This window comes from Scatophagus argus, chromosome 1, assembly GCF_020382885.2.
Source record: "Scatophagus argus isolate fScaArg1 chromosome 1, fScaArg1.pri, whole genome shotgun sequence".
NCBI lineage: Eukaryota > Metazoa > Chordata > Actinopteri > Scatophagidae > Scatophagus > Scatophagus argus.
In genome coordinates, this window is record NC_058493.1 from 12852944 (window position 1) to 12867874 (window position 14931).

General features: G+C 42.8%; 1 protein-coding gene across 2 annotated transcripts; it reads right to left on the reverse strand.

Moving 5' to 3' along the window:
* Window positions 1-353: 353 nt before the first annotated feature.
* urb2 (URB2 ribosome biogenesis homolog) lies at window positions 354-14847 on the reverse strand. Of its 2 annotated transcripts, none has more exons than XM_046384141.1 (12): window positions 14707-14847; window positions 13973-14128; window positions 13371-13547; window positions 12029-13179; window positions 11597-11735; window positions 8911-11455; window positions 8434-8594; window positions 7729-7839; window positions 6294-6536; window positions 4637-4733; window positions 3712-3845; window positions 354-1251 (listed from the first exon to the last, which is right to left on the reverse strand). In XM_046384141.1, exons 2-12 carry the CDS (start codon window positions 14096-14098, stop codon window positions 1054-1056), a joined length of 5082 nt encoding a protein of 1693 aa, XP_046240097.1. In that variant the 5' UTR covers window positions 14099-14128; window positions 14707-14847; the 3' UTR covers window positions 354-1053. The 2 variants fall into 2 exon arrangements, with proteins under 2 accessions (XP_046240097.1, XP_046240105.1); XM_046384149.1 differs by lacking the exon at window positions 14707-14847 and adding an exon at window positions 14478-14700.
* Window positions 14848-14931: the final 84 nt, after the last annotated feature.

Here is a 14931-nt window from a genome sequence, read left to right on the forward strand (position 1 = left end):
GGGAGACAGCATTTCAACCGGGGGTTTCGTACATTGACACAGTCGGTTTTATACATTTGCATTAGTAAACAGAATTTTCCACTCATTAGACATTCCCTTTCACTAACAGCTTATCTTGAAATCAGAGTTATCTTATCAGAAACAATAGCAATTCTTGTTCCACCAATTTTCTTATGGACTTTCATAATGTAAAACCCTGCCCAAAAACATTAAGCATGCGAGATTCTACAAATTTCTACAGAAACACCACTCTGACTGCATTATTTCATTATTCATTTGTGTCTTGTTTGTTGTATAAAAACAGCACAGTCCATCCATCAATCAATACTCTGGGAAAATAAACAAGCTTGAGATTGGTTTGTATTTAAATTTATCTGTTACCTTTTGGTAAAAAGAACAATACAGAAATATAGAAAAGGTAATTGACACAAACATCCTTATTTTCTTCACCAGTTTGGTGAATTCATGACCATATCTCAGTGAAATCAGTTAGTTTAAAATAAAAATATACATTTTACACATCATTAGGATGCAGTGAGCGAGTGAAGCTGTATATTTACAGTACAAGGCGAAACCAAAGAGAGCCATGTAGCTTTGTATTTCTCAACTCTTTTGTAATTGCAAATGCCTGTTTGTCTGATCATAACACACCTCAGGCCATTTTGGAGCAATCCTTGTATGCCTCTTGCCTATTTCAAGCTTGATCCACATACTTAAATATTTAAAAAGGTAAGATGGCTTGCTGCAGTGCAGCTGTTTCCCTTAGAGAATCTGCATTTTGATTATTGCATTGTGTTTAGGTTCAGAATTCAAAGCAGTAAAACTCGTCCAGGTTCTTATTTTGAACAAAAACTGTGTCTGAGGAGAAAAAAATCCTCTGAGCTTCCTCAGTGACAACTGTGTTTACAATCAGCATACATTATATGATATCCAAAGCCAATGTCTGAAATCACATTCAAAGGCAGAAATGACATAAAAACAATCTTTAAAACTCAGTCAAACTGAATTAAACTGAAAACTAAAGCACAGGTTGACGTTGCCTCTTGAGACAGGTCAAACTGTGTACTTGTCTTCTCCTTGCCTCTGTGCTTTGTGGTAGTGGGTGTAGCTGCCGTACAGCTCATTGAACACCTCTCTGACTCCCGTCTGTAGCCCGCTCGTCAGAAACTTGATATCTTGCTCCATACACAGGTCCAGAATCAGATAGATCCCCTCTGTTAAGTGCAGCTTAATGTCTGGCCGCAGAGTAACCTGGGGGGGCAAATAAGAGGGCGAGCTATGAAAAAGGAGAAGCAAAAATAGCAGACGTGTAGGCAAAATACAGGAATTTAAGATATGGCAAAAAAGCGAGAAGGACAAATGTGATATCAAACCATGTTCTTATCTATTACATAAATCAAATCTTTGTTTCACAGGTTGAAAATACAACAATAGACTGAATAATACCAGGCAGTTACAGTCTTTCAAACTGTTAGTCATCTCTTTCCCCATTTTTCTCATGCATGTTAACAAGACCATGTTTTCCTCTTTCTTATGACACTGCGCATCCACATACAGCCTGAGGCAAGCATATGAAGCCACAAATTATGTGCCAGAATACATGAATATTCTTCACGTTGGAGATTGAGAGACCAGCTTTCTGCTTCATGCTCCGTGCTTCATAACCATAAGCTTCACTTCGAGGACAGACAGAATCAGCTATCCTGGCGAAATGGAAGTTAGTGCAAAATGCGAAGAGTAGGACCTAAAGTGGACAACAAGAATCATTTAATTATTCCTGTTTGAAACAGGAACAGCACATATTCTAAGAGACAAAGGGAGGGGAGGGTTGATTATAAAGGAATGGTTCGAAAAACTGGATTTAAACCCTCAGGGGGCATCAAAACAAAAAACATCTTAAAGGACAGTCTATTGTGCTGCATTTGTCATATGCTCTTGTTTCATTGCTCTGAACTGAACTGAAAACAAAACCATGTAGAGGTTCAGATCTGAAACTCAATACAGAATATTGTAAACTGACCCAGATCCATGCAATCTGATCTACCCTGCGTGTCCAAATACTTCACACCTACCAGTGTGACAGAAGCAGACGACCAACACTACACCAAGGTCCGCTTGCTTTCTCAGGCAGCACACAAATGTGTGGGTACACCCACACAAACACAACAGAAAAACAAGACCTTGTGTGTTCAGTGGACGCTGCACGACAAGCCAGGACAGAATTCAACAGTGTCTTACTCATCCCTGTTACATTACACCTACATAAGTACTACACACCACGACCTGGTGACCTGTACGGCTGACTGGACCACAGGTAAGATGGTGGCGGCTGAGTAAATGATTAGATAAAACCTGGTTCATCTAATTACAACCTTCATTATGGAGGGAGGAGCACATTATGGCTTGTGGAACAGTAGTGTGCCAAAGTTACAGTTGGTGGCACACACACTGACCTGGTGTTGACATTCCACCTATTTCATGTCTGTCAGTCCTGGAGGAGGGATTCCTCCTCTGTTGCTCTTCTGGAGGTTTCTCCAATTTTTGTCCTTATAAGAAGTATTTTTTGGATTTTTTCTTATCCTAACTGGGGGTCTATAGATAGGAGTGTATTATCATCAGGCTCTCATGTGACAAACCTGAGATTTGGGATTGTACTATCTACTGCATCGGCTAAATTACATCAACATTTGGTTAGATCAACATAACACTGTTTTCAACTCAAGGCTCTGTCTCCTGTACCTAAGGTCTCTGCTGTTGTGCTACATTAGCTACCACTAACATAACACACCAGCATCTCCATCCGAACTGTTGCACTCAAACAGCGTTCACCAGGTTTGACAAGGAGGAAGAATGCATAAAATAAAAAAAGTTAATACCACTGATCGCCTTTCTTTCGATTGTCCTTCATGAGTCCAACAATGTGATAGGAGTGCAAATCGGTAGAGTGCTCTTTTAAATTGGGGTTTTTATAGAACATCGTGCCCAACTTCAATATCAAGGCAAGGGTCTTAATTAAACTCCACCAGCATAGAAACTGTACTTTTCTAACTGCAGCTCTGCTCTGGTCTAATAGCACCTAGCTACACCATGGAAAGTTTAGTTCAGGTGAAGAGCCAATAGACACAGTTCTGACACAGAGACGGCTAAATTACGTCTGAATTATGAAAAAGTGCTCCGTCTCTTTGAAAAGCCCCACTGAAAGCGCAGTATAAATCCAATTTTAGGATTATTAGGTGACTCACAAAGAGCTCAAAGAATCTGAAAAAACGCCTCATTCTCACCATTTCTGTCTGCCTGTCTGTGTGTCCAACTGTCTCTCTGCCTGTCTGGGTGGGTACTTTCATGACTCCTGCTGGAAACTGCTGAGTCAGGTTGGCGTCACGTTAAGTACAGTCTGGTAGCAGAGAGAAGTTGCGTTCACAAACCAGACGTGACTCACTGCTCAGAGGGAACATCCAGCCTAAAGCTTCATTCCAGCACATGGAGTTACAGTAATCCTGGGCCTGTTCACTCAGATTTGTGAACATTTGCAATCTGGCCGATGGAAATACTTCCCATCTCTGCTTCTGAGCGTCAGCATCTCCGTCACTCTGCTCGGCCCAATCTCTCCAGCTCAACACGCACCACCAGACAAACTAGGTTGGATCAAAGGATCAGCTGAGATCCTGCTGCCTCATTCATACATGTGTGCGCCGGTGTGTGTGTGTGTACCTTCTGCAACTCTGTAACATACTGAGCCACCATGAATGCCGAGAGGGTGGTGAAGCTCTCAGCTGTAGCAGCAATGTGCGAGTACATCCTCTCTATCAGTCTGGAGCACTGGAGATAAACATCACTGCCTGGACCTTTAAAAAACAGAGACTGATGTTAGCTCATTAACCTGTTTACATGTGACAAATCAAGTTTGTTTAGATATCATTCCCAGGCACATATAGAGGGGATTAAAGCTGTCACTTGTTGTACTTAAATTGCACTATTAAAGATTTACTGTTTGTCTACAGGCCAAGATGATGAATCAACTTGGAAGTCAGGAAGGAAGTGGGTTATTAAAAGAGGAGAGCATATGGATGCAGAAAAGGAGATCACACTGAAAACAAACAGATACTACTACCACTTCCTAAAAAGCCTGCTGGTTTATAAATGTTGACTAAGAAGAGATTTATGCATGCTTATAGTGGATTTAGACTGAAAAGATTGTTAACTTTTCCTGTCAAAACATTTCTCTATTTCTGGAAAGCTACTACTGTTAAGTAATTACTGGAAACTGCCAACAGTGTGTGCCTGGGTATGACATAGAGTGCTTTCCAGTTCCAGTAACATTCAGTAACAGGAAAAAGGTAGAAAGACTCATTTTATTTGCAGTACAGCATCAAACTGCCTTTTAAGATAATTTAGCTGGATCTTCACACATTTCACATCAATTTGGTGCTGATCTGCTTTCTCTTTGTTACATTTCAAGAAGAGAAAGGCACCACACTATCTGCCATTTACTGACACCTGTCATAAAAACATGTCTGGAACATCAGATGAATTGAATTCTTTCTTTCTAGCTCTTCATTAAGCACAAAAAAAAAAACAGAACATTTCTCCCCAAACCAATGTTTCCCTGTCTCCTCGTCCTCGTCCGATGTGTTACCTGTGTCGCCATCTCCCTTCTGCCGACCTTCCTGCATGATGGATGCCACCAGACGATGGAAGACGTTTAAGAATGAGGGGGCTGCTTTCAACATCACCTATACACACAAGTTAAGTATAAGGTTTATACAATCAAACATTTGCCAGATTAGGATACTCAATAATACAAAGGGTTATAAAATTTACCCAAGCCACTTCAACAGTAAATAACTGCCAGTTCGCAGTTCTCATACTTTAATGTAAATCCTGCTCTTCCAGACCTTTTTGATGGTTCACTTCACTATGCCTTAGCTCAGCAGCAGGGTATAAGGCACTTCACTTTAAGATCTATTGTAGATTTGATTCTACCATATATGAAGGTTACTGTAGTAATTGCAGGGATATGCAAAACACTGTGCACAGTGCACAGAGTGTGGTAAGATGTTCTTTTCCAAGTTTAGAGAGAAACATATGGGAAAACTAAAGGGGAATTAAAAGTGGGGCAGAAAAAATCTTTTTAAAAAGTGGACAAAAACAGGCCTGCATTATTCATCTACTACATCATTTTCACTGTTTGAGTAGTAACAGAGCAGACATAAAGTAAGAGTCCAAAAAAATGACTTGAGGTAAACAGTTGGATTCCCACAAGAGCTACATTTGCATTTTTGCCCGTACCCTCCTCCCTCTCTCTCTCTCTCTCTCTCTGTTCAAGGCCTCCAGAGGGCTGAGGGAAGGATGAAGAGAGGAGTAGGAACGAGGAGTGGGTGATGTCACCAGCTCTGGTTGGAGCTCAGTAATGGTTTCCATCGACTTTAATCTGCTCCATGCCAACCTACACTGCGTGCCAGCTCCCCTACCTCTCGTCTCCTCCTCCCTCCTCTGTTCTATCACACCTCTTTTCTGCAGCTCACTGCCCTCTTTTGATTTCTCCTAAAACTTCCCTCGTGCAAAGCATTCAAACCACACCTTAGCCTTTTGCTCTTCACCTACTATTTCTCCTCTTAGCCCCTCATCACTTCTAAGTTTTATTCCTCCTCTCTCCCTCTCCCCCTTGGTGTTTTGGCCCCACAAACATCTGATATCAGTTAGCTGCTTCTTGCCCCGTTTAATTCAATGCAGCTGCCCGTTTAGGTCACACTCTGTCACTGTTGTATCACACAAAAAAAAAACTGTCAACATTTCAAAAAAATTATCACATTAACACCATGATAATGCATGTACAACTGGTGGACCAAACAAAAGGCTCTGTGTGGGCGAGAATGTGGATTCTCTTTTAAAAGTTTTACATTCTAGTAAAGTGTCTTTCTGTAGGGAAGAATGTTGCTCTCTGACACTTTGGGTGCAATGCAAACACATCCAGTAAAAGCTGAGAACATGGACATTTTGAGGTTTGTGTGCAGCTGCAGCATGACTGTTGAGCTGCAATATCCTTTTGTTTAAAGCAGCAATCCTCTGGGGCATCCTGAGAGCTCAGCAGCAGGGTATAAGGCATACACCGCTTTATTCATTCATTTATTTATTTATTTTAAATCACAACTTCAAACCTACAGTCTTGGCCTTCATTAATTTAAAGCATAGGTTTGGTTTCATAAGTGGGAGGGGGGTATATCAACAAAAAGTCACATTATTTGCTTCACTATAATGCACAAACCCAACAATCACATACAATTTCTTCATACCTGGGGATGACACTGGACGATGGCAAACAACGCCTCATGAACAGCCAGGAATGCTGATTGGTAGACGGGTGGGGTCAAGTGGTCGAGCGGCACAGACTGGAGCGCTCCAAGGACCAAGTTCACATGGTGAGGGTTTGTGATGAGCCCCTCCCCCTGGCGCAGCAGTGATGTCACTGACATCACCGTGGGAATGATAAAGGGGAGGGTGAGGGAGACGTCCTGGCTGGATGATCGTACCAAGAACTGTAACAAAGAGCGTTAAAGAGGCAACTGACAGACCTGACCACACAACAGGCCCATTTCACAGCAAACATTAAAACTTGTCATGGTACGTCACTAACAACATTAACGATGGATCTGTTCTTTTCAAGTGTCCTATTAAGACTCCTATTATTCAGGACAGGGGACAGGCAGTCAGCATGCACCAGGACCCTGAAACTGATACAGCTAACTGGAATTCAGCCATCATTAATTTGATCAAACAGATGACAGACATATGGGCATAATGTGTGTGGGTATAAGGGAGAAAACAGCATGGTTAGGATAAGTGCTCTGTGTGTGTGTGTGTTTGTGTGTGTGTGTGTGCGTGTGTAGTATGGTTAAGCAGATTGCTGTGTTGTCTGTCTGCTCCACCCAACGGGCCAGATGGAAAACACATTGACCAAAACAGCTTCGGTGGAAATTACAATGAACAGGCATTCCAACAAAAATCAGCAGACAGTGATTATCATTTGCCTGCTGAGTCACTCAAGACGTCTGTCACACGCACTTCCAGCACGCTGTCACTGAAATTATTGCTGATAAAGTACCACAAAACATATTGTAATAGGCTCTCATCATGGCACTGTCACCTGCTTGTCTTGATATTTCTGCGTAAGACATACAGAGCTCCTGCTTTAAAATTTTCCTTTTATCTTAAAAAAAATATATAATCATGATTATCCAAATCTAACAACAGCAATGTCAATGGCACTAATGAGGCTTAAATCCAGCAGGTCCACTGTTAAGTCAATGCATTTCCTCTGACTAATGCCTCAAACAAACAGCTGGCTTCAGAATAATATCCACCAGTATATGTGCACTTATACAGTACTGTGTTAGAGGGCAGCTCCTCCTGTCAGATGGCAGAGAAACAGCAGTCATAAAATATAATTTCCTTCTCAACCTCAAATATTGTCACCACCTGTGAAGTTTGGATTTGGGGATTTTTAACACCATTTCCAAACATTTTAAAGATTCTGCACGGGAAAGATCTGATATGACTAATATTTATTACAAAGTTACTGGACTGACCCAAGCAACTCTCAATCCTGACAACAAAATTCACAATCATTTGTTTTTATGTATGTGCATTTCTATGTCTACATCAATCTCTGAATAACATGCAAAACTAATTCTTTGTGTGTGTGTGTGTGTGTGTGTGTATGTTTCTCACCACCATAGCAGATATAATCTGTGGCGCAAAGAGCCACAGAGCTTTAGAGCAGGGCTCAGGTAACTGACAACAGGACAGCAGCTTAACGATGATTACTGCAGATAGCGCTTCCTGGAAAACATTAATGGAGAAACTAGAGTGAGAAGACATTTCATTTGTTAGATATTTTATGTTTTATGCAAATATGATTCATTTGATTAAACATATGACATTTTCAACACAGCAGCAAACAACTATTTGCTAGGTAAAGACAGAGTGGAGTAGTGGAATTGTGAAGGTAGAAAGATGTCACCCTCCCTCTGTGTGTGTTGTAATCTGAGCTTTTCTGCTCTTTGTGACGTAGCTGATCCGTCCACGCATGCATGTTAACAAGACTCCCTCTCTGCGGCACACTGGTAATAAACTTTTCATATTACAGATAAACATTACACTAAAATGTGTTTCTGAAAACATCTGACATGAGATAAGGGGTATGCAGTAAAAGAATCTTGATTTATGTTTGATTAGCACTGCCTAATTTTACTGCCTGATCTGAGTTTTGTGAGCAGTGTGTTCAGATACCACTTTTTTTGGCCCAAGTTAATGAAGTGAAGGACACACATATTTGTGTGAGCCTGTGATATCCAGTGACAGTAAATGCTGTATACTTTATCTATAAACATGAAGCAACAAAGAGTCAGTTATTAGGGTTGGTCTGGGTCTCACCCTGTGGTTTCCTGCCCTCAGCTGGCTAGTATCCAGTCCCTCTCTGATCATCATCAGCAGCAGGTTGAATTGACCTGAAGAACTGTTCTCCACCAGGTGGCGCAACAGCTCCTGCACAACTGGCTCGAGCTCACCGACATCATTTGAAGACAGCCAAGATGCTGAAAGCAAAGTCAAACTTTGTTCAAGTTTTGATTGACAATGTCACAGAGCTAATAATTTAACTGTATGTTTATTAATGAGGTTGCAGTTTGTACTCATGTTGTAGCTGACATCATTACATTGAGAGGCAGAAAATTAGAAGCACATTTCAGTACACGGTATAAAACTAAAATAAATGATTTCAAAATTTTTAGGTCCCAAATACAATCAGTTGTTAATTCATGTCAACATGCGCCATATGCAGGCATAATGAAAAAACAACAAACTGATTGCTCAGGTGAATGGTATGTTTGTTCTTAATATGCATCCCTGTACCTGTCAGCAGTCTGTGCACATTCTGCAGTATCTGCATGTACAACTCATCCAACGCCTTTTCCTTCATCTCCTCTGACTGCTCCTCCTCCGTCTCCCCTCCCATCTTCTTCACTGCTTTGTAGAAAGCAGACAGGAAATGGAGAGAGGAAACCAGGAAGTCCATGGGCCTTTGGGCAGAAGTTACTTCTTTGAGGATCTGCTGGCAGAAGCCCTGATAGAGGGTCATATGATACAGTTTGATGTCATTCTGCTTGTTCTCTTCTTCCACTGACAGTGAGGCAAGTTCACAGCGCAACATGTTTGTGACAACTTCTACTACAAAGGCTTGGCCGAGGATGCTGGCTGGATGGGCGCCTGACTGACTGACAGCCTTTGGCTTCAGTAGGGACTCAACAGCTGGCCCCAGTGAAGCAGTCGTTCTTGTGAGCATTTGGGTCAGAGTTTGATCCATTGGTTTACTCCTTCCCAGGTTAGAGGACATTGCCTGGGAGAAAGAGGTCAGCGATGCCAGCAGTAGATGAACAGACAAAATGGAGGCTCCTGGATCTCCTTTTCCTGACACGGCTGCTGAACTGGTTGCTGCAGTTTGTCTGCTCGCTATTTCCTTATTGGTAAGATAAGAGGCAAACTGGTCCAGGTTGAGTCGAACGCTGCTGTTTCTGATTATAACCAACTGGACCAAGCATCCAATGAAGACCTGTACTGCTTTGATTAAATCCAGCCAATCAGGGCCGCATGTGTCTTGAAATCTTCCTTTGTCACTATGCCAGAGGAGAGAAGACACGGCAGCCTGCAGCAGAGTTCCGCCATGGATGAACTTCAAAACACTTTGAAAGTTTCTACCCTCTAGCAGAAAAGTGAGAATCCTGAGCAGCTCTACCAAAAATATGGCATCCTGTCCAGATTCAGGAGGGTCCCCAGCCATCTGGTCCAACTGACTCGATGTGGAAGTGAGCATGAAGAGGAGGAGGAGGAAAACAGAGGAGAGATCCTCTGAGTTCATCGCATCTGGGTTTAACTGTGTTACGATTTGGAGTAAGTTTAGCAGTTCCTTTCTCTGTGCGTCAGTCATCAGTACAACCATCTCTCCAGTCTTTGAGGATGCCAAAATATCCTCAGCTATGGTCTCTTTTTCCACAAGGGTGTACAAAGGCCGGCTGGCATCTCTCTTTAAAGAGTTTCCTCCAATTCCTTTCTCCTGAAACTTCGCAAGTGTATGACAAACTCTGTGTACACGTGCTGCCTTGAGGACACCAATGATCCGTTGTGTGAGGGACTGAACTGTGGCAGAAAACAGTGAAGGCAACTCAGCAAGTACGGGGCTTTGGAGCAGCTGTGAAGATATGAGAGAGGCAGTCAGACAGCCTGGTGGCCAGTCCTTTTCTCCTTCTGTTTGCCTGTTCAGGAGCGAACTGACAAGTGCATCTGCTATGGAGCCCACATCTTCTCCGTTGAGGTAGGGAGCAATCAAAGGCAAATTGGACGTGACGAGGTACCAGTGTGCAACCAAGTAGGAGCTGGCGTTTACACTCCCTATCTGTCCATCCCACACCTGCTCCGCATCCAGACTCAGCTCAAACTCTGATTTAGCGAAAATAAACTGAGCTGCCCTGTTTAGTAGTGTCACAGTGGTGGGTTCAGAAAACAAAAGGGTATCTAACAACACTTTCTTCATCTGTTGCAAAGTGAGCAGTTTGAGCAGCAAACAGCTCAGTGGGGTGCAGGATGGTTGTAGACATGCTGGAAAAATCTTACCAGATACAAGACTTTCTATACTGGTTAGGACTGGAGCATTGCCTTCAGTGTCACTTGCAGCTACTGAGTGGGTTGAGTCAAGAGGTGTGTATTTGCTACAGTGGATACAGAAGAGCGTGTCAACTTCCACCCAGGTGTATTGGAGGAGGAGAGTTGCCTCCTGGGTCTTCTCTTTCCACAGTGCTCCAATTTTAGACTCAGAGGCCTTCTCTGGCTCTTTGTGGTCAAAATTCTTTTTGCCTTTTCTTGGGGTCCTTGGAACGGAACTTATTGTTTTTAAAGTCATCTTTTCGGTTGACAACACATGTAGTAACTCCTTGACTACATGTTGCGTTTCCTCCATCACACCCTGACTCTGCCTGACAACTGGAAGAGGAGAGGCGTTGTCTAGAGTCTTGAGACTAAACAAAACAACATGAAGGAGCTGGCTGAGGGAAAATAGCTTCAGAGATGCATCATCTCTCTCTTGATCCACATTTATTACTTTATTTGTCCCCTTATCACCCCCTCCACCATCAATCTCCATCTTCTCTGCCCCACTATCCTCTTTCACCAGATCAGGTAGTATATGCTTCCTGATACTATCCAACACCAGTGAGCAGATCTCTAGGACCTGTGAAGGAGGAGTGTCCAGGAGACAAGTCCTGAGTGAGGTGGAGATGCCCTCAGACAGCAGAGGAGGTCGGATGTGATCCAGGGCTGGCTGACAGATCACAGACAGGAGCTCTGAGAAGAGGCGAGGCAGCTGACGGAGCTTAGTGTAGGTCTGGAGGAGACTGCACACCATAAGCTGTTGGAAAACAAACATTTTCGCTCAGTCAAAACTAAACTCTTACACATTTCACCATTCCTAGGTAGTATCTAATTGTTGGGGAGGATTTCTGAAGATGTTTGTTTGTGAAATACACAGTATGAATTAATACTAAATCACCTGTCTGGCCCGTTGCACACGTGCTTCCATGCATTCAGAATTAACCCAGGCTGAAGATGATATCTGGTCCAGGTCTGGTTCAAGAATCAGATGGTTGAGGCTCAACAGAACCTTTAAACAACGGTACCATGCTGGGATACTGAAAGAAAAGACAGGAAAAAGTTTTCCCACCTGCACTAGAAGTAAATACTGCACATTTTCACATTATTCATTTTATTATTTTTATAAGGTTTCTATTTTATAATATTTAATTTTACTCTTTACGTATTTTTTGGAAGCAGGGACAAAAAGAGTTTCACTGCACATTGTACCGTGTATGATTGTGTGTGTGTGACAAATAAACCTATCTTGTATCTTGTAAATGACCAAGAATGAAGTTACATGAAAAATGAAAGACCCAAAAACAGAGGAATGTTATTTTTTTTTTTTTACCTTGGCTGGGCCTGGTTGAAGAACATTTGTCCAAGGGACCTGTAAAAGTTAAGTTGGACCTCTCCATGTCTGATCCTGTCTGCTGCCACATTGTAAATACCAGCGGAAAGAGCCTGGTTTAGCAGGGACTCCACAGCCAGCAGAGCCAGGCTCCAGCTCTCTGGGGAACACTTCTGCCCCGGGAACGCAGAGACTGGCTGGTCTTCTTTGGCAGGTGGGGGTGAGTGCCCATCAAGACCTACATCCAAGGCCAGGACCAATCTGGTGAGGAAATAGAAACACAACATCTTGTGTGCTTCCTCACTTTCTCCTCTCCCTTTTCCGTAGCTTTCCAGGAAGAACTTAAACAGCAGAGACAATGTGGTCGACTTAACAGTGTAGTGAAGGGTCGGCTCACAGTAGCCCTGAGCACTCAGTTTGGAAAGTATGGCAGTGACTGGCTTCAAGGGGCCTTTTGCCCCTCCAGGACCACGTTTTCCAGAGTCCTCTTTTGATGGAAGGAGCTCCTCCTTGTAGGAGCTCAGGTGCTCAGAGGGAAAGAGAGACAACTGAAGGATGGAGTCTATCTTGATGCGGATGTCTCTGCACAGCTGCTGACGGAGACACAGATGTGTGTGAGAAGGTCCAAATACCCCAGAGGTCAGCAGGTGTCTGAGCAGTACTAACGGCTGGACCAGCTGGTTGGTTACCATAGTAAAGACTCTGTTAGGGTTGGCTTGCTGTCGCTGAACTGACAAATAACATGACAGCACCTGAAGCAATACATCAAATAAATTAGCTGACCAGAGGTTTTCCTTTGGCTTGGAAGGGGACTTATTAGTATCCAATTCTGGCTGATCTGGAAGACTTTCAGTTGGGGAACTGTCCAAATTGCTTTTAGGCTGAACCTGAAGACACTCAGTCATCACCTCATCTTGACATGTGCCAGATTCAGCCATTATGGGTTCTTTAAGCAAAGGCTGTTGTAGCACATGGCAGGCTAGAGAGCAGAGCTTAGCCAGGAGATCAACCATGAGTTCATACTTGGTGGTGAAGACAGATGAGAGTGCAGGTGAAGATAGGAGGCCCTGACACACACTCAGTATGGTGGTCACACACACTGGTGTCTTGGGGCCAACACATGCAAACTCCTGGAGACGCTCAAGCAGCAGCTAGAGGCAAAAGACAAAAGTTGTCAGTAAACTTTCAAATACAGATGTCAATGCACCCTCGTGAATGCACTACTACCAAAAAACTAGTCTACCATGTGATTATGTGGCATAAAATCACAGAAAGCAAAAAAATGAATGTGCTGCATTATAAACACTCCAGATTTGTGATGATGTTTTTATTGTCAGCACACCTGTGCCATGTTGAGCCTCAGGCTGATGGTTTTGCCCTGTTTGAGAAGAGAGCGGAGCTTCCTGCTGTGAAGCAAATCGTCCAGGTAACCCCACAGTCCTTCCAAAACATTTTGAGAAAACTCCACCTTCTGATTGTACCATCCTGTCAGAGCGTGGGTGCACCAGTCCAGCAGCACCTACAGAGAAAAGAGTCAGATAAATGTGTATGAAAGAGGCAGACATTAAAATGAGAGATTTACTTGTAAGACTGTCTAAAGAATGATAAACTGAATGAACAGCAATGAACATGTGAAATAGTACAGCACTTTACAAATCCCTGAGGGTGAAGCTGGTCACTGCATCAACAGATATGTAAAAATACAAGTAGGCACTACCTTAAGAAGATCTTCATATACAATACATTCTTGATTTGGGTTATTTAATACAGTTTACTCATCTTAGGAGGACAACTACAGGACTTTATACACTGAATACAGAATACCCACAACTACTTTCCAACATTAGACCAATGCCACAACTTTAAAACAGGAAAAAACGTATGACAAATATGACCATCACTCAACAAAGGCGCAAGCAACTTGTCGCACACTTCAGCTGATACCTGTTCTTTGTTGGGCAGCAGGCACTGAGTGGAGATCCAGGCAAAACGTGCCAGTTTTAGCTTGTCCTCCCATGCAGTCTGGGGACTCTTCAGTTTCAGATGGATGCCTGAGTAGATGGCAGCCATTCCTGTAGTTTGTGCTACTGCAGCACAGGCCTGAGGAAGAAGAAGAATAGCGTAGTGAAGATCTGGGCCAGAGGAAGAGAGCACAACACAGAAAGAAACCTAACATTATCTAAATAGAGCAGCGATAAGTCTTAATTCAAATGTGATAAATGTGATAAACTACATTGTTGAGTGGGTGACTAGAGAACAGGATAAGGAAATTTATGTTTGTGTGACCATTGAAACAGATGGATTACATTAAATTGCATGTGTAAACACCCAGTTATGACAGATGGCAGGTCATCAGACAGTTTGTTCCACAGAGAAGCACCAAAGCAAACGAAAGCACCCACAGCAGATCTGAACAATATTTTGGGTGTAGATATTATCTTGTTCTCACTGTAGTAACTTGCAGCTGATCCGTGATCCCCACTTACACGGCTTTAACGAACTGACACGCTATAAAGCTAACCACAACTGGCTACATGATATCCTCGGGCTAAAAGCAAGCTAAGCTAATAATGAGGGTTGCTTCTAGTCTACACACAAGCAAGCTATCGTTGATTTTCAGAGCTATTTGTTTAAGTATAGTAACATGCACTCCTGTCAACTTAGCTTATTAGACTTACAAGTTTTCAAGCTACACGTGCCTCCTGTTTTCAGAAACGGACGAACTTTCAACTTTCACCTCGCCGGCCAGGCAGAAGCAATTGATAGTCAATTCAAATTACAGACCAACGGCCGCCCCCCCTCCGTTGGCTCCGCTATCAACCGCATTTTCCCTTTCCGCCTTAAGACAACTCAGACCCTGGTGTAAATATTGTTTTATTAAGGGTTTGGGGTAAAAATATCTA

Coding starts and splice junctions, on each gene's coding strand:
- urb2 (XM_046384141.1), bottom strand. CDS start 14,098: ATGGCTGCCATCTACTCAGGCATCCATCTGAAACTGAAGAGTCCCCAG. Junction 11,736..12,028: donor TTCAACCAGGCCCAGCCAAG/GTAAAAAAAAAA, acceptor CTTTTCTTTCAG/TATCCCAGCATGGTACCGTT. Junction 1,252..3,711: donor ATGTTACAGAGTTGCAGAAG/GTACACACACAC, acceptor TTGCCCCCCCAG/GTTACTCTGCGGCCAGACAT.